The following is an 18,945-nucleotide window of genomic DNA, read 5'->3' on the forward strand; positions in this document are numbered from 1 at the left end:
CGGTTCTTCCACGTCCTTGTTTTAGGTGTGTCTCTTCTAAAGAACCCCCACGGGTGGGGGATGGGAGGGAAAGACAGGTGAATTTTTCTTTTTAGTTTATTTATTTAAAGATTTTATTTATTGATTTTAGAGAGAAAAAGGTGTGGGGGGGGGATCAACTTGTAGTTGCTTTTCGTATGTGCCTGGGTTTCAAACCAGTGACCTCAGCATTCCAGGTAAATGCTCTATTCACTGTGCCATCACAGGTCAGGCTTTTTTTTCTTCTTCTTTTTAAATTTCAATAAACTGAATTTTAAAAATTAAAATCAAAACCACAATAAGATATAACTTCACTTCCATTAGAATGGCTAAAATAAAAAAGGCACACTAGCCTGACCAGGTGGCAGCACAGTGGATAGAGCATTGGCCTGGGACACTGGGGACCCAGGTTTGAAGCCTTGAGGTCACTGGCTTGAGCCCAAAGGTTGCTGGCTTGAGCAAGGGGTCACTGGCTTGGCTGGAGCACCCCAGTCAAGGCACATATGAGAAAGCAATCAATGAACAACTAAGTGCTGCAACTATGATTCTCACCTCTCTCCTTTCCTGTCTGTCCCTCTCTCTCTCTCACTCTCTCTCTCTCTAGCAAAAAAAAAAAAAAAAAAAGGGTAGACAATAACAAGACTTGGTGACAGTGTGAATCTGGAACCCTCCTATATTGCTGGTGGGAATACAAAATGGTGCAGCTGCTTTGGAAAATAGCCTAGCAGTTCCTCAAAAAAAATTTTTTTAATTTATTTATTTTAAAAACTTTTTTTTTTCTTTATTCATTTTTAGAGAGGAGAGAGAGAGGGACAGAGAGAGAGAGACAGAGAGAGAGAGAAGGGGGGAGGAGCTGGAAGCATCAACTCCCATGTATGCCTTGACCAGGCAAGCCCAGGGTTTCGAACCGGCGACCTCAGCATTTCCAGGTCGACTCTTTATCCACTGCGCCACCACAGGTCAGGCTATTTATTTATTTTATTACAGAGACAGTGAGTCAGAGAGAAGGATATAGACAGAGACAGACAGGAACGGAGAGAGATGAGAAGCATCATTAGTTTTTCGTTGTGCATTGCAACACCTTAGTTGTTCATTGATTGCTTTCTCATATGTGCCTTGACCGCGGGCCTTCAGCATACTGAGTAACTCCTTGCTGGAGCCAGTGACCTTGGTTCCAAGCTGGTAAGCTTTTTTTTTTCCCTTTTCTTCTTTTCTGAAGCTAGAAACAGGGAGAGACAGTCAGACAGACTCCCGCATGCGCCCGACCGGGATCCATCCGGCACACCCACCAGGGGGCGATGCTCTGCCCCTCCGGGGCGTCGCACTAGCACCCAGAGCCACTCTAGCGCCTGGGGCAGAGGCCAAGGAGCCATCCCCAGCGCCCGGGCCATCTTTGCTCCAATGGAGCCTCAGCTGCGGGAGGGGAAGAGAGAGACAGAGAGGAAGGAGGGGGGGAGGGGGGGAGAAACAGATGGACGCTTCTCCTGTGTGCCCTGGCCGGGAATCGAACCTGGGACTTCTGCACGCCAGGCCGATGCTCTACCACTGAGCCAACCGGCCAGGGCCCAAGCTGGTGAGCTTTTGCTCAAACCAGATGAGTCCGCGCTCAAGCTGGCGACCTGGAGGTCTTGAACCTGAGTCCTCTGCATCCCAGTCCGACACTTTATCCACTGCGCCACCACCTGGTCAGGCTGTTCCTCAAAATTTTAAACAGAGTCATCATATGACCAAGCAATTCTCTCCTACATGCACAGTCAAGAAAAATGAAAATACACAGCCAGACAGAAACGTGTATACTAATCCTCATAGCAACATTGCCCACAGTAGCTAAAAAGTGTAAACAACCTACTGTCTGTCAATAGATGAAGAGATAAACAAATAAACAAAATGTGATCTATCCACACCATGGAATATTATTCAGCCATAAAAAGGAATGAAGTTTTTTTAAAATTATTCTGTTGCCTTTTTTTGTCTTTTTTTTTTTTTTTTTTTACAGAGGCAGAGATAGACAGGGACAAACAGACAGGAACGGAGAGAGATGAGAAGCATCAATCATCAGTTTCTCGTTGCGCGTTGCGACTTCTTAGTTGTTCATTGATTGCTTTCTCACATGTGCCTTGACCGCGGGCCTTCAGCAGACCGAGTAACCCCCTGCTGGAGCCAGTGATCTTGGGTCCAAGCTGGTGGGCTCTTTGCTCAAGCCAGATGAGCCCGCGCTCAAGCTGGCGACCTCAGGGTCTCGAACCTGGGTCCTTCCGCATCCCAGTCCGACGCTCTATCCACTGTGCCACCACCTGGTCAGGCTTGTCTTTATTTTTTAAATTTTTTATTTTTATTGAATACACAGAGAGGAAGGGAGTAAGGGGGAGACAGAAGCATAAATCTGTTTCTGTATGTGCCCCAGCCAAGGACTGAACCAGTCACCTCTGCATTGCAAGACAATGCTCCAGCCAAGTGAGCCATCCAGCCAGGACAAGTTTGTTGTTTTTTTAATTGACAGAGAGAGATGAAAGGGAGAAGCATTTTATTTCTTGTTCCACTCAGTTGTGCATTCACTGGTTGCTTCCCATGTGTGTGCCCTGTCCGGGAATCAAACGCACACCCTTGTCATTTCAGGTTTACCCTCTTAACTGAGCTAACTGGCCAGGGCAGGAATGAAGTATTAATATGTGCTACCACATGGATGAACCTTTTAAAATGTGCTAAGTAGAAGCCAGCCATGTAAGGGCACATAGTGTATAATCCCGTTTATGGGAAACATCCAGAATAGATGAATCCAGATACAGGAAGTAGATTCATGGTTGCCTAGGGCTGGGGGAGCAGGCAGGGAGAATGATTGCTCATCCAATCTTGTTTGACTTACTTGGTTTAGTATCGTAATACTCACTGATGTTTCTGATGTATCAGTACCGGCTCCCAAATTTGAATGCTCCCAGTCCCTGGCAGCCTCACCTTGGCTTGTCACTTACCGTATTTCCCCATGTATAAGAGGCACCCATTTTGAAAAATTTAGGGTCTAAAAAAATGGGTGCATCTCATATAGTGGTTGTGACATTTCAAATCCCAGATGGAACTGAGGACAAGGCAATATATGAAGAGTGATTTGTCATCAGACACAGATGAGGACAAGCTAATGGATGGGGATTTTGACAGTTGTGTGAATTTTATGATGAGTGCAACTTGAGTTCAATAACTTTATGTAATACATTTTTTTCAAATTACGGGCCCCAAGATTAAGGTGTATCATATATATGGGGAAATACGTACATTCTTCTACCTGCCTCTGTAACATGGGGATGGTCATCCTGCCCTCAGTGTTACGCAAGGATTAAATGAGGTGATACTGATATATGTAAATTATTTGGCAGACTGACCAGTGCATGCAGACCCTAAAGATTCCTGTCTCCGTCCTGGCTTTCTTTCGCTTTAGACTTGGGCAGACATGTATTTGGTGACAAAGTGGGCGCTGGAGATGCTCAAGAGTATCTGTGGGAGGGAGTGTCAACTCTTTAGTGACAGACTAGGAGAGTTAAGAGTAGGAGGAGGTGGAGACAGATATGCAAGTCAGAGCCAGTGTATGGCAGTCTGCCCGAGTCTGGGTATATCTGGGAATCACTCAGATACTGACAAAGATCTCTGTCTCTCTGGGTCTCGCCTCTCTATTCTGAACCTCTCTCCTTAGTTGGTCTTTTTTTTTGAGAGAGACAGACAGACAAACAGGAAGGAGAAAGGGAGAGTGAGTGAGAAGCATCAACTCATACTGACTTCACTTTAGGTGTTCATTGATTGTTTCTCATGTGTGCCTTGATTGGGCAAGCCCAGGATATTGAACCAGCAACCTGTGTTCCAGGTTGACGCTCTATCTACTTGTACTACCACAGGTAAGGCTTTTAAAATTTTTTATTTATTGATTTTAGAGAAAGGGATATATATACACACACACCACTTTGTTATTTCATTTATTTATGTATTCATTGGGTGATTCTTGTATGTTCCCTCACTAAGGATCGAACCTACAATCATGGATTATCAGGACAACGCTCTAAACAACTGAGCTATATGGCCAGGGAATACAGTAACATTTTATTGAGGCCACTGCATGCCAAGCCTGGAAAAATCAGGTTGTTCTTGCCTTGCAGGGCCCACGGTGGTGATAGCCCAGAAAACATACACAAGGACACTGAAGGGTAGGGTGTGGCCACTGCCCCAGCAAGGCACCAGTCACAGTACATGCATCCAAAAGATGTGAGTCAGGGCCTGTTGTGTCCCGTGTAATCGCTGGTGGATCAGAGAATAAGACATGGCCTCTGCTCTTGGAAGCTCACGGTGCCCTGGGCTGCACTCTGCAAGCAGTGAACACCATGTGGTAGGAGGTTTAGGAGAGGTAAGTTGTAGGCGCTCTGAAAGTGAGGTGGGCAAGTTCAAGCCAGCTTGAGGAGGTGGACACGTCATTGAGTGGGGGGATATTTGCAACATCTTGGAGGAAAGCACAACGAAAGGTTCCAGGCACGAGCACAAAGGTACAAAGGCACGTAGGTAGAAAAAAGCACAGTTTCTTTTAAGAACTGAAAGTAGTTACACAGGCCTAGAGGGGCTATGTCACTACTGGTGAACAGCAGCGGCAGGAGTTTGACGTCCAGCCCAGAGGGCAGTATTTTGAAACCATGTCACATCATGGCACACACAGCGAGAGAGAGAGAGATGACAGTCTTCAAAGATATGAGGGTAACTGGTGAGGCTGCTTGGGGCCCAAAGCAACTCCCACCTCGGCAAACCTGAAACGCAAGCAGGAAGCTTTGCTGTGGAAGGCGAAGCGTTAGAGCTTTCCATCACGAGGATGCGATCGGGTTTGGGGTGCAGAAAGGGCTCTACGGAAGCTGGTGTGGAGAAGGCAGGAAGGGGGACCGGAAAGGGCCCCATGCTGGAATCCACACAAGAAGCGATCAGGGCACAGAGGTGAGGACATGGAGAAGAAAACCAAGTAGAGATCAGCTTAGGTAAAACCCACAGGGCTGGTGGCTAGTGGGAGACACGGACAGAGGGGGAGAGGCAGAAACACATGCCTCCAGGCCAATGTCAGGAGCACTGTCTGGGAAGATGGAAGGAGAAGACAGAGAAGGCCTCATGGAGAAGGCAGCCTTGCAAGCTGGCCTTCCAGTTTGACATAAAGAAGTGGAGTGGAGCCCTGGCTGGTTGGCTCAGTGGTAGAGCGTTGGCCTGGTGTGTGGAAGTCCCACATTCGATTCCCGGTCAGGGCACACAGGAGAGGCACCCATCTGCTTCTCCACCCTTCCCCTTCTCCTTCCTCTCTATCTCTTCTCTTCCTCTCCCGCAGCCAAGGCTCAATTGGAGCAAAGTTGGTCCGGGTGCTGTGGACAGCTCCATGGCTCAGCCTCAGGTGCTAGAATGGCTCCAATTGCAGTGGAGCAACAGCCCAGATGGGCAGAGCATCGCCCCATGGTGGGCATGCGGGTGGATCCTGGTCGGGTGCATGTGGGAGTCTGTCTGACTGCCTCCTCGCTTCTAACTTCAGAAAATTACAAAAAAAAAAAAAGAAAAAAAGAAGTGGAGTGGAGTGGAGTGGAATAGTCAGTGGAAAGGCATGGAGGTGGCATGGGCAGTGTCCCTCCTGGGCTGAGTAGGGGAGGAACAGGACTGTGAAGCTGGAGAGACCTGTACCTAGAGCATCCTGGTGCCATGGAGCCCCGACAGAAATGCTACCCAACTGCCCTGACTCTGAGGACCAAGCGGGGAGGCCAGCAGGATCCTTCCGGAAGCTGGATAGCTTTGCATTCATCCAGTTCTCCAAATTCAGAATGGTTCCCAGACAGCCCCAGGTCTGCACTTAAGAACCTTATCATTCTGGGGGAGTCATGGATGACCCCACCCGCTCCTCTTGGCTCCTGTGGAACATAGGGTTTTTTCTTCCACGTTGAGCCTGAGGACACCACCGGGTGGTTCACCGCAGCACTGTGATGTGGACCCGCAGGTGCACCAGGAGGGCTGAGCTGCGGCTGAAGGCCTTCCCGCAGTCGCTGCACCTGTAGGGCTTCTCCCCAGTGTGGACTCTCTGGTGCTCGACAAGGGAGGAGCTCTGTGTGAAGGCCTTGGGGCAGACCTCACAGCGGTAGGGCTTCTCCCCAGAGTGGATCCTCAGGTGCCGGATTAGAGCCGAGCAGTCGCTGAAGGCTCTCCCACAGCGGTCACACCTGTAGGGCTTCTCTCCGGTGTGGGTGCGCCGGTGCTGTGTCAGGTGGGCACTCTGGCTGAAGGCCTTGCCACAGGTGCGACACACGTAGGGCCGCTCACCCGTGTGCACCCGCTGGTGCTGGGTGAGGTGGGTGTTGCGGCTGAAGCTTTTCCCACAGTCCCCGCACCGGTAGGGCTTCTCTCCGGTGTGGATGCGCTGATGCTGCGTCAGGTGGGTGACCCGGCTGAAGGCCTTGCCGCACTCCTGACATGTGTGGGGCTTGGCCCCCGTATGTACGACCTGGTGCTGGGCCAGGTGGGTGCTCCGGCTGAAGGCTTTTCCACACTCCCGGCAGATGTAGGGCATCTTCCGGGAATGGCTCTTCTGGTGCATCTCCAGGGCCGGGACGCTCCAGAACATTTTCCCACACTCCCCGCACTTGGAGGACGGACTCCCTGAGGGTACGCCTGGAGGCTCTAACCCATCACTGTCCGCTGGATCCAGTTCCTCCTCAGAAGGGGTCTTCTCATGCCAGGTGATATCTGGCCACTCACTGAGACTGTCCCTAAAGGTACCGGATTCACAGGACCTGCCAGGCAGGTCCACAGGAGCATCCTTGTGAGGCCCAGGAGTGTTCCTGAAATCTGTCTCTTGGATGATGGATTTTGTCCAGACGTCTGCCGAGAGTCCTGCCTGCCTCTCTGAGCTGCCCTGGAGTTCCAAGGAGTCACCAAAGGCACGTCCTGGGGAAATGCCCCTCATGAAGGCTTCGGTGGCAGAGTCTGACTCTTCCGAATTGCTGTGCTTGCAGCTTAGCACCTCTGAGGGCTGGGCTGCTGGCTCCCATCCTGAAACAATCGAACCACAACATCATCCTCCCCTCACAGTGCTTCTCCCACTCTGCCCGGGGCCTGCCTCACTCTGTAAGGGCACAGCTGACCAGCGACCCCTTTTCTACAGGGCAGTGTCTCACAGTTCTTGGATGACCAAGGGCACAGAGCTGGTCTCCCACAATGCTAAAGGCGGCATCACTTTTGAGAGCTTCCAATTCTCTACCCGTCTGCTCCCCCGTTCTTGCAAACTTCATTCCTCCAGGATCCTAATTTGAGCTCTAGTGTAACAAGGAAAACCCTGAAATTGAATTGATTTGAATGAAAGCAAGAGGGAGACAATGAGCCTGCGAGGGGTCTGTCCTCACTACTGCAGCATTAGTACCTCCCCACTTGAGTTCCCATCGCAGTCCACACTGGCTGGATGGGAGATCAATCCTGGACGTGGGTAGCTGTGAAACTTCCCGCAGTATACACTCTACCTGGAGTCCCAGTGAACAACTGCTGCTATGGGTGAGTGGGTGAAGCACCCACCTAGCCTCCCTGAGCCCAGGGGCTGAGGCCCCGTCTTATAAAGAGCTGTGCCTTTTATAAAAGCGTGGCTAAGGGCAGCTGGAAACTAGGTTGCGTTTGTGGTGGGTGCACAGGGCATCAGTCCCTGGACAGATCCAGGAAGGAAGGGGTGAGCAGAGGACCTGCAGGGAGTCCACAGAGGGGCCCCAGCCCAGCCGCTGGCCCACTCCTGGGCCTGTGGTGATCTTGCCCTCATCTGGCCCTCAGTTTCCTCAACTGTTTTTTTTTGTTTGTGTGTGTGGCAGAGACAGAGAGAGAGAGTCAGAGAGAGGGACAGACAGACAGGAAGGGAGGGAGATGAGAAACATCAATTTTTCGTCGCGGTTCCTTAGTTGTTCATTGATTGCTTTCTCATATGTGCCTTGACCGTGGGCCTTCAGCAGACGGAGTAACCCCTTGCTCAAGCCAGAGACCTTGCATCCAAGCTGGTGAGCCTTGCTCAAACCAGATAAGCCCGCGCTCAAGCAGGCAACCTCAGGATCTTGAACCTGGGTCCTCCACATCCCAGTCTGATGCTCTATCCACTGCGCCACCGCCTGGTCAGGCTCCTTATCTGTTAATAGAGGAAAATTACACTACTGGGCTCCCTGGGCTGCTGGCTCCGAGTACAGTGGGTCATGTCCTTTGCTTTGTTTCAGCTTCAGTCCGCATTTCAGACAGGGAAACGGAGGCCCACCTGAGGGAAGGTCTTGAGTCACTAGTACAAGATCACATAATTAGCTCAGAGAGTTTCAGTAACTTGTACAAGGTCACACAGCTAGTGCCCAAGCTGGGGGTCTCGGCTCCAGAATCTCATCCTTGAATCACACAGATGTCCCCGTTAGCTCCTCGCACCCTGCAGGCCTCGTGCTGGGTCCTGTCTCCCCCTTTCTTCCTCTATTCCAGAAACCTGCCCTTTCCAAAACGCAGGGGTCCATATATACCACGGGACCTCTGCCCTACCTCTCCTGCTGCCTGGACAGCTGGCTCTCTCTTGTTCTTTTAGTACCATTTTGCCTTTTCTCTGAAGATTTTCTTGACCCTGCAGAGGACGTGGCCACTGCTTCCTTCCTCTCCCTGTCCCTGGGACATCTGCCTAGGCACAGCCGACAGAGCCAAGGGAGGACACTTGATTATCCTCTCCCAGAAATATCTGTTTCTCAAGATGCTGAACAGGCCCTGGCCGGTTGGCTCAGTAGTAGAGCGTTAGCCGGGCGTGTGGAAGTCTTGGGTTCAATTCCCGGCCAGGGCACACAGGAGAAGCACTCATTTGCTTCTCCACTCTTCCCCCTCTCCTTCCTCTCTGTCTCTCTCTTCCCCTCCCACAGCCAAGGCTCCATTGGAGCAAAGTTGGCCCGGGAGCTGAGGATGGCTCTATGGCTTCTGCCTCAGGTGCTAGAATGGCTCCAGCCACAAGGGAGCAACGGCCCAGATGGGCAGAGCATCGCCCCCTGGTGGGCATAATGGGTGGATCCTGGTCAGGCACATGCAGTAGTCTATCTGACTGCCTCCCTGCTTCTTACTTAGGAAAAATACAAAAAAAAAAAAAAAAAAGAAAAAAAGAAAAAAAAGAAAGATGCTGAACAAATTCTCCTGACAGCTACTGTTTCATGTGCTGCACAGGCATTCCCTTGGTGACACTGAGGTAGGTATTAACAACCACAATCCCAGTTTTTGGGGTTTTTTTTTTTAGAGATTTTATCTACTGGTTTTATGGGGGGGACAAGAAGTATCAAGTCATAATTGCTTCACTTTAGCTGTTCACTGATTACTTGGCATATGTGCCTTGACTGGGCAAGCCCAGCGTTTTGAACCCACAACCTCAGCATTTCAGGTTGATGCCACAATCCCCATTTTATTAATGGGGAAACTAAGGCAAATGAGAGTCATATGTCCAGGAGGAGTCAGAGCACTGGCTGTGTCTACCAGGCCTGGATAATTCTTCTGTGTCCAAACTCCATGTTCCTCCCACCAGGGCACCCCTCCTCCTAGGTACCTTGCATGCCTACCCCACCACCTGCTACCATTAGGTGAGGCCTGGCCCTTCCACAAGGAGCCATCCCTTCTTGTTCTGGACTGTTCCAGGGCTGGGTCCTTCCTGTATCCCACGGGACCACTCTGGGCCAGGATATCTGTGTGGGTCTCCCAGAGTGACACTCTCCACTCAGGCCCAGGGCAGGTCTGAGTCAACCACACTGTGGATGCCAGGATGGGGGGCGCTCAGAAAGGATGCACAGGGTCACCTGGCATTTCTGTTCCCCAGCCCCACCCCAGGGACCCACCCCTCATGTAGTACCAGCAGCCTGGTTTTCCTCTGGGGAGCTGCCCTTGCTCATGTCATTTCTTGGGATCTGGTTAGCCAAAAATAAGCACAAGACCCCAACCAGTTCACAGGGCTCAGCCTGGGGACCTTTCTCTGTTCCTCTACTGACACTGTTGGGCCAGCTTTGTTTCCCTTGAGGAGAAAGGTGACTTAAGAATGAAAATATCGCCTGATCAGTGGTGGCGCCATGAAGTATAAACCCGGGACACTGAGGTCCCAGGTTCAAAACCGCAAGGTCACAGGCTTGAACGTGGGATCACCACCACAATCCCATGGTTACTGCCTTGAGCCCAAGATTACTGGCTGGAGCAAGGGGTCACTGGCTCGGCTGGAGTCGCTAGTCAGGGCACGTATGAGAAGCAATCAATGAACAACTAAGGTGCCTCAACTACGAGTTGATGCTTCTCATCTCTCTTCCTTCCTATCTCTCTCTCTCTCTCTCTCTCTCTCTCTCTGTCTCTCACTAAAATAAATAAATAAATAAATAAAAGAATGAAGCTATCATAGGAAAACCCAACTGAGAAAACAGAACAATTAAGAAACAGTCATTTTTGCCTGACCTAGCAGTGGCGCAGTAGACAGAGTATTGGCCTGAGACTCAGAGGACCTAGGTTTGAAATCCTGAGGTTGCCGGCTTGAGCACAGGCTCATCTGGCTTGAGTACGGGCTCACCAGCTTGAGAGCAAGATTGCAGGCTTGAGAGCAGAGCCACTGGCTTAAAGCCCAAGGTTGCTGGCTTGAGTCCGAGGTCGCTGGTTTGAGCAAGGGGTCACTGGCTTGGCTGAAGCCCCCCAGTCAAGGCACGTATGAGAAAGCAATCAATGAATAACTAAGGTGCTGCAACAAAGAATTGATACTTCTCATCTCTCTCCTGTCTGTCCCTGTCTATCTGTCAATCTCTCACACTAAAAAAAAAAAAGAAAGAAAAAAGAAACAGTCCTTTTGCTCTGGCTGGACAGCTCAGCATCATTCCAAAGCGCAAAGGTTGCTGGTTAGATTCCTGGTCAGGGCACATACAGGAACAGCTTGATGTCCCCCCACTCCTTGAAATCAAGAAATACAATAAAATAAAATAGTTTAAGTATAACAACAACAACAAAAAGAAACAGTTCTTTAGCTCTGGCTGTGTGGTTCAGTGGATAAAGTGTCATCCTGATGTACTGAGGTCATGGGTTTGATCCCTGGACAGGGCACATACGAGAAACAATCACTGAGTGCACAACTAAAGGGAACTAAGTGAAACAATGACTTGCTGCTTTTCTCTCTTCTTTCTCTCCCCCACTCTTGCCCTTCTCCCTCTCTCTCAAATCAATGGGAAATTTTTTTAAAAAGAGAAAGAAAGAGTCCTTAAAAAAAAAAAAGAGTCCTGATACCATGAACTGACTCTTAGCCATGAGGCCTCCCTACTTCGCCTCCGAGATCAGACGAGATAGATCCGGCGTGTTCAGGGAGCTTTGGTTGCAGACATCTCCTCCCTACTTTGCTTTAATCACTTTGAGCTGGGTAGTTGTCATCAGTCATAAAAACATAGGCTGAGTCTGACCAGGCAGTGGTGCAGTGGATAGAGCGTCGGACTGGGATGCGGAGGACCCAGGTTCGAGACCCCAAGGTCGCCAGCTTGAGCGCGGGCTCATCTGGTTTGAGCAAAAATTCACCAGCTTGGACCTAAGGTCACTGGCTCAAGCAAGGGGTTACTCGGTCTGCTGAAGGCCCATGGTCAAGGCACATATGAGAAAGCAATCAATGAACAACTAAGGTGTCGCCATGCGCAACGAAAAACTAATAATTGATGCTTCTCATCTCTCCGTTCCTGTCTGTCTGTCCCTGTCTATACCTGACTCTGTCTCTGTAAAAAAATAAAATTAAAAAAAAAAAAAATTAAAAACATAGGCTGAGCACCTTGTGAGAATTTGCGTGAATGACACACATCAAGACAAGCACTGAGCCACCCCGACTATTGCCTACCCCCCCACCCCGTTCCCATCCAACCCCTCCCTGCCTGCTGTGTCCTGCGAACACACCTTTCTACCGCTGCCCCTGCCCCTTACCTCTCTTGTCCAGCACCTGAGTCAGATCCTCCACCAGCATGGCGGCCTCCTTGCTGTTCTTGGGGCACTGGGCCTGCACCCAGGCCTGGATCTTGGGGGGTAGCACGCCCAGGAACTGCTCCAGCACGAGCAGCTCCAGCATCTGCTCCTTGGAGTGCACCTCAGGCCGTAGCCACAGCCAGCAGAGCTCCCGGAGCCGGGCCAGGGCCTCATGTGGGTTGGATGCCTCCTCATAGCAGAAGTGGCGAAAACGCAGACGTGCTGCCTCGGGGTGGGCCATGTGGCCAAGGCTACATTCCTGGACCTGGGAGAGGCCGGCCTCCTCGTCCTCCACCTTCACGCGTAGGAAGCCATCTTGTTCCCAGGGCAGTGGGCTAAGAGGGTTCTGGGGGACAGCCATCGGGCAGCGGCACTCCAGCGAGCCGTGGGTCTGGGTTTGCAGGAAGATAAGAACTCTGTCATCCTGTTCTGGGGCCTGCCTCACACCCGCCGAGCACAGCCGACAATGAATGGGCCTGGGGCCTGCGAGGTGTGATTCACTCTCATGGAGAAAAAGACCCTCAAAAGAATCAGAACAGCCTGACCTGTGGTGGCGCAGTGGATAAAGCGTCGACCTGGAAATGCTGAGGTTGCCGGTTCAAAACCCTGGGCTTGCCAGGTCAAGGCACATATGGGAGTTGATGCTTCCAGCTCCTCCCCCGTCTCTCTCTCCTCTCTCTCTCTCTCTCTCTTTCTCTCTCTCTCTCTCTCTTCTTCTCTCTCTCCTCTCTAAAATGAATAAATAAAATTTAAAAAAATTTAAAAAAAAGAAAAAAAAAGAATCAGAACAGCACACATTTGGTGGGAAGCACTACTTACCCAATGCTTACATAGCATATAATCACTCATTTATCAATAGAACTCACAACAAACTCTGGAGGTGGGAACTTTCAAATTTACAGATAGGAAAAACATTTGCCCAGTGTCCCAAATAATGAAGGGAAGGATGGTGACTGAGTTCAACAACCCAGGCAGCCTGACCCTATGGCCAGACTAGACTATGTCAGGTGCACGCTGTCCATGGGGAGCTGGGTCTCTCTCCTTTCTCACATCCACCCATCAGGGAGCCATGCGGTCCTTCTCTCCCTTTATTTGCTGATTATTTTGTAGCTCCTAAGAGGGCTACGTAGATGATGAACATTCAACCTTTCTTTCTAATACAGTTGAGCCTTGAACAACACAGGTTTGAACTGTGCAGATCTACTTATAGGCAAACTTTTTTTCAGTAACTACTGTAAATGGATTTCCTCTTCCTTATGATTTTCTTAACATTTCATTTTTTTTACCTTATTTTCATAGAATATATATAACAGACAAACTTGATTTTATATTATTAGTAAAGCTTAAGGGCAACAGTAGGCTATCAGTAATTTAGTGTGTTGTTTTTGACAGAGAGACAGAGAGAGGAATAGATAGGGACAGATAGACAGGGAGGGAGAGAGATGAGAAGCATCAGTTCTTTGTTGCAGCTCCTTAGTTGCTCGTTGATTGCTTTCTCATGTGTGCCTTGACTGGAGTGCTACACAGAGCAAGTTACCCCTGGCTCAAGCCAGCAGCCTTTGGGCTCAACCCAGCAACCATGGGGTCATGTCTACGATTCCATGCTCAAGCTGGATGAGCCCACACTCAAGTCGGCAACCTTGGGGTTTCCAACATGGGTCCTCCACGTCCCAGTTCAATGCTCTATCCACTGCACCACCGCCTGGTCAGGCTATTAACAGTTAAGTTTTGATGGAGTAAAAGTTATATGCGGCCCTGATCCTGTACCTCAGTTGGTTAATGTTGTCCCCATACACTAAGATTGGCGGTATGATCCTGGGTCATGACTCATACAAGAATCAACCAATGAATGCACAAATAAGTGGAACAACAAATTGATGTTTCTCTCCCTCTCAGTCTTCCTTCTTCTTTAAATTAATTGTTTTTTTCAGAGCGAGAGTCAGAGAGAAGGATAGATAAAGACAGACAGGAACGCAGAGCAATGAAAAGCATCAATCATCAGTTTTTCATTGCGACATCTTAGTTGTTCATTGATTGCTTTCTCATATATGCCTTGACTGCGGGCCTTCAGCAGACTGAGTAACCCCTTGCTCGAGCCAGTGACCTTGGGTCCAAGCTGGTGAGCCTTGCTCAAACCAGATGAGCCCGCGCTCAAGCTGGCAACCTCAGGTCTCAAACCTGGGTCCTCCACATCCCAGTCCAACGCTCTATCCACTGCGCCACCACCTGGTCAGGCTAAAATAAATTTTTTAAAAATATTATATATGCATTTTTAAAATTGAATTTATTGGCTGACACTGGTTAATAAAGTTACACGGGTCTTAGGTGTATAATTCTGTAATATGCCATCTGTTTATTATTCACTCCTATATCGCATTTTTTATTGTTTTGGGGGTTGACACTCCAAATCCAGCATCATTCAAGGGTAAATTATACATTATTTTAAAACTATAAATTTCTCTTTAAACACAGCATTAACCAAATACCCACAAGTTTGATGTTGCTTTTTTTTTTTTGTATTTTTCTTAGGTGAGAAATGGGGAGGCAGAGAGACAGACTCGCATGAGTCCGACTAGGATCCACCTGGAAAGCTCACTAGGGGGCGATGCTCTGCCCATCTGGGGCCGTTGCTCTGTTGTAACCGGAGCCATTCTAGTGCCTGAGGCAGAGGCCATGCAGCCGTCCTCAGCGCCTGGGCCAACTTGCTGCAGTGGAGCCTTGGCTGCGGGAGGAGAAGAGAGATAGAGAGAAAGGAGAGGGAGAAGGATGGAGAAGCAGATGGTTTCTTCTTCTGTGTGTCCTGACCGGGGATTTAACCTGGGATATCCACACGCTGGGCTGATGTTCTACCACTGAACCAACTGGTCAGTGCTTGATGTTGCATCTTCATTATCATTTAGTTCAAAATATTTTTGGTTTCTGTTGTGGTTTCTTACTGACCTACTTGTTTTTTAGAACTCTGCTGCTTAATTTCCAAATAATTGGGGGCTTCCAGTAATTTTTGTTAATGATCCATATACATTTAAAAATAACATAAAGCCTGGCTGACTGGTAGTGGAGCAGTGGATAAAGTGTCAACCTGGAATGCTGAGGTTGCTGGTTCAAAACCCTGGGCTTGCCTGGTCCAGGCACCTATGGGAGTTGATGGTTCCTGCTCCTTCCCCCACCTCTCTCTCTTTCTCTCCCCCAACCTCTCTCTAAAAATTAATAAAGTTTTAAAAATGTAAAAAAAAAAAAAAAAAAAGGCAAAGCCTTCCTAAATGAGTGACAAAGGGTAGAACCGATAAGCTGGACTTCAGAGTGAGAAACTTGTGACTCAAAGGATACCATCAAGAAAATGAAGAGGTAACCCACAGAATGGAAGAAATATTTCCAAATCATATATATGACAAAGGGATTATATCTAGAATAGCTCTATAATAAAAAGACAAATAATCCAGTTAAAAAATAAGCAAAGGGTTTTATGAGATATTTCTTCAAAGAATCGATTTGCTTGTCCTACTTATTTAAGCATTCATTGGTTGATTCCTATATGGTTCCCTGACTGGGGATTGAAGCCCCAATCTTTGCAAACTAGGACGGCACTCTAACTTACTGAGCTGCCTGGCCGGGGCCCTGAGCAGAATGTTCTTGAGTATCTCTCATACATAGCATGTACCAATACTTCATTCCTCTCATTACTAAATACTATTCCGCTCTGTGGCTGTATTACACTTTATCGATTCACCAACTGACGAAAATTTGAGTTGTTCCTACTTCTTGATTATTGTGAAAATCACATACACAAGTTTTTATGTGGACAAATATTTTCAATTCTCTTGGGTATGTAGCTAGGAGTAGAACTGCTGGATGATATATTAACTCTGTGCTTAACTTTTGGTTTTTGGTGGTTTTTTTTGGGGGGGGGTTACAGAGACGGAGAGAGAGTCAGAGAGAGGGATAGACAGGGACAGACAGGAACGGAGAGAGATGAGAAGCACCAATCATTAGTTCTTCGTTGTGACACCTTAGTTGTTCATTGATTGCTTTCTCATATGTGCTTTGACTACCAGCCTTCAGCAGACCGAGTAACCCCTTGCTTGGGTCGCGTGGCTTGAGCAAGGGGTCACTCGCTCTGCTGTAGCTCCCTCCCCCCGGGTCAAGGCATATGTGAAAAAGCAATCAATGAACAACTAAGGTGCCACAATGAAGAATTGATGCTTCTCATTTCTCTCCCTTTCTCTCTGTCTGTCCCTATCTGTCCTCTCTGTCTCTCTTTCTGTCTGTCACACACACACAAAAATTTTACTTGGGTGTTTTCCAAAGTGGCTATGGCATTTTACATTCCCATCAGCAGAGGATAAAGATTCCAATTAATCTATACCCTCTCAAGGTCTCTTTACTATTACTTTTCTGTACTTTTCAAAATGATTTTCTTTTAATAACCAGGAAGAAAAAGAAACATTATCTCTCCTAGGAGACCGACCCCTAAACGTGTGTGTTTTGGCCACAGGCTCTGCCTAACTTAAGGACCTGGCCTTTCCCGCCATGTGACACAACCCCCACAAGTAGGTTTATAGCTCTTCTCTTTCTCTTTCCCATTCAGGGTCAGCCCTGACATCCACTTGTGCTTGGAGCCATTCAGAGAAGCCACCTGGACAGAGAGGTACAGGAGACCTGAGACGGAGTCATGGCCTTATGCACAGGGAGAAGCGAAAGTGAGTTAAAACAAGATAGCAATCCTGAAACCTTTCAGTGGCGACTGGCAACCTCTGGCAAACATGTTTTCTAGCCCCTCATTACATGGTAAAGCTCACTCAGGCCTCTGGTCACCTTGTCCTTACCATGACCTCCATTCCTCTTAGCCTTTCTCCCTGTTATTCCCTGGTCCAAAAACCTCTATACTTGACTTACTTCTCCTAGTCCTCCAGGACACACGTAAGCTGTCATCTTCTCCAAGATCTGTCCTAGTCTGGGAGCAGGCTAAGTATCCTTCTGAATTCCCTGGGTCTCTCTTTCCCCAGCTCTGTCCTAACCAATATACCATCACAGTGCACCAATCTCCCGGTAGCTCCCAGCTCTGTCCTATAACCATATGTTACCCAGAGAGACTGGGCATGTTGAAACCATAATGCTCAGGGCCCAGCCTATAGCAAGTGCACAGTGAACAGGAAGAGTCCAGGAAAGGCCGAGCACGGTCACTCGCTGATTTGGCTAATCATTGTACAGGAAAGGGGTTGCAGGGGTAGCAGTGATGACAGTAAATGCAGCGCCAGCTTCCATGCTCCCTTCTGCACCCCTGGAGTCCCTGTTCTGGAAAATCCTTGACGACAGTCTCCAAGACACATGTATATATGGACCTGCCTCAGCTCATTTCCCAATGTGCAGACCTCATGTCATGTTGGGGTCCCCTGTCCGCAAGTCCTAAATCAACTGAGGAGAGTGGTTCCTTCATTTCTCACTCCTTATTTGTACCTGACCTGATAATGGCACCTACCTCAGAGGGTTGCAGTGAGGCTACCCAACACAGTCCATAACGAGTGTCCAGCAGAGGTCTAGCACATGGCAAACATGTAGTGAAGGTCCAATCTGATGACTCCCCAGCCTCCTGCCAGACTTAAGCTCCCAGAAGGCACCGGGGGACATATCTATACACCGCCAGTCTCACAATTTCAGCTGCAGACAGGCAAAGCACAAGTTCTTTGTGTCAACTTGATAAACTCTTGCAAATCACCCCCATTTAATTCCTCATGACAAAAATCTCCATCACAAAGTTCTATTCACACACCCTATCTCAAGCATAGTCTGTCTCTCAGTCATACCCTCACATCATCCCAGGCACGCATAATTTCTGTGCCACTTACAGTCAACTAAACATACCACCTCACAGCATCCCCATCTCCCAGTCTCCTTCCACAACCATTCATCATCAAATAAGTCACCATCTCAGCCAGACACATAGACTCTGTCACATGGGAAATCACACGCAGCCAGTCACACACACACACACACACACACACTCACACACCTCATCACAACATCACACAACCCAGGTCCACGATCTTACACAGCCGCCATGTTCGTCAGTTGCACACCTGACTGGGTCAGTCAGTCAGACGCTCATCCGATCTGTGGACCACAGATTCTCAACTTGTCAACAAGAAGCCTGGCCGGTCTGCACAGTGGTAAGAGTGTTGGCCCTGGGATGTGGAAGTCCCGGGTTCGATTCCCAGTCAGGGCAAACAGGAGAAGCGCCCGTCTGCTTCTACACCCTTCCCCCTCTCCTGTCTCTCTCTCTGTTCTCCTCCAGCAGCCAAGGCTCCATTGGAGCAAAGTTGGCCCCAGGCGCTGATGGCTTCATGGCCTATGCCTCAGGTGCTAAGAGCTCAGTTGCAACAGAGCAACGCCCCAGATTGGCAGAGCATCGCCCCCTAGTGGGGTTGGGTGCGTGTGGGAGTCTGCCTCTCGGCCTTCCTCCTGCTTCTCACTCACAAAAACACAGAAAAAAATAAATAAAAATAAAAAAAGAATCCTACACCCAAGATGTGTCTTGACACAGCCTGGATCTTCACGCACATCACACAGCACGTAGGTCGGTTCCACGCCCTCCATCCCGTCAGCTGCCTCCACATCTGTCCAGTTCGGCCCGTCAGCCCGTCCCACACTCGACCCGTGGGTCCCCACACTCACATCGCTCGCACCGCTGCTACTCAGCCCTTCTCCCACCCCTGGTCGGGTCCACCGTCTCGCTGGGGTCACCATACGCGATCGCGGTCTTCTTCCCGCGCGAGGACACTGACTGAACCTCACCGGGGCCCTCCTCCCCTGTACCGCGGTAGGGACTTCCGGGCACGGCTGAGGAGCCTGCGGACGGAGCATCCTTCCGCCGGAACCACAACTCCCAGAACGCACCGCGCTCCTCCTCAGAACCACAACTTCCGGCATGCTCCGCGCCCAAAGCCTTTG

General features: G+C 49.3%; 2 protein-coding genes across 3 annotated transcripts in view; both read right to left on the reverse strand.

The window, feature by feature from the left end:
• Nucleotides 1-18,945, reverse strand: part of ZNF544 (zinc finger protein 544) — an 88,257-nt gene that overhangs the window by 7,217 nt on the left and 62,095 nt on the right. The window lies entirely within an intron of this gene.
• Nucleotides 1,760-18,823, reverse strand: ZSCAN22 (zinc finger and SCAN domain containing 22). Of its 2 annotated transcripts, XM_066270836.1 has the most exons (4): nucleotides 18,670-18,823; nucleotides 17,477-17,655; nucleotides 11,962-12,391; nucleotides 1,760-7,056 (listed from the first exon to the last, which is right to left on the reverse strand). In XM_066270836.1, exons 3-4 carry the CDS (start codon nucleotides 12,359-12,361, stop codon nucleotides 5,978-5,980), a joined length of 1,479 nt encoding a protein of 492 aa, XP_066126933.1. In that variant the 5' UTR covers nucleotides 12,362-12,391; nucleotides 17,477-17,655; nucleotides 18,670-18,823; the 3' UTR covers nucleotides 1,760-5,977. The 2 variants fall into 2 exon arrangements, 1 of the variants encoding a protein (XP_066126933.1); XR_010730537.1 differs by lacking the exons at nucleotides 1,760-7,056; nucleotides 11,962-12,391 and adding an exon at nucleotides 14,324-14,722.

Source organism: Saccopteryx bilineata, chromosome 3 (assembly GCF_036850765.1).
Source record: "Saccopteryx bilineata isolate mSacBil1 chromosome 3, mSacBil1_pri_phased_curated, whole genome shotgun sequence".
Classification (NCBI taxonomy): Eukaryota; Metazoa; Chordata; class Mammalia; order Chiroptera; family Emballonuridae; genus Saccopteryx; species Saccopteryx bilineata.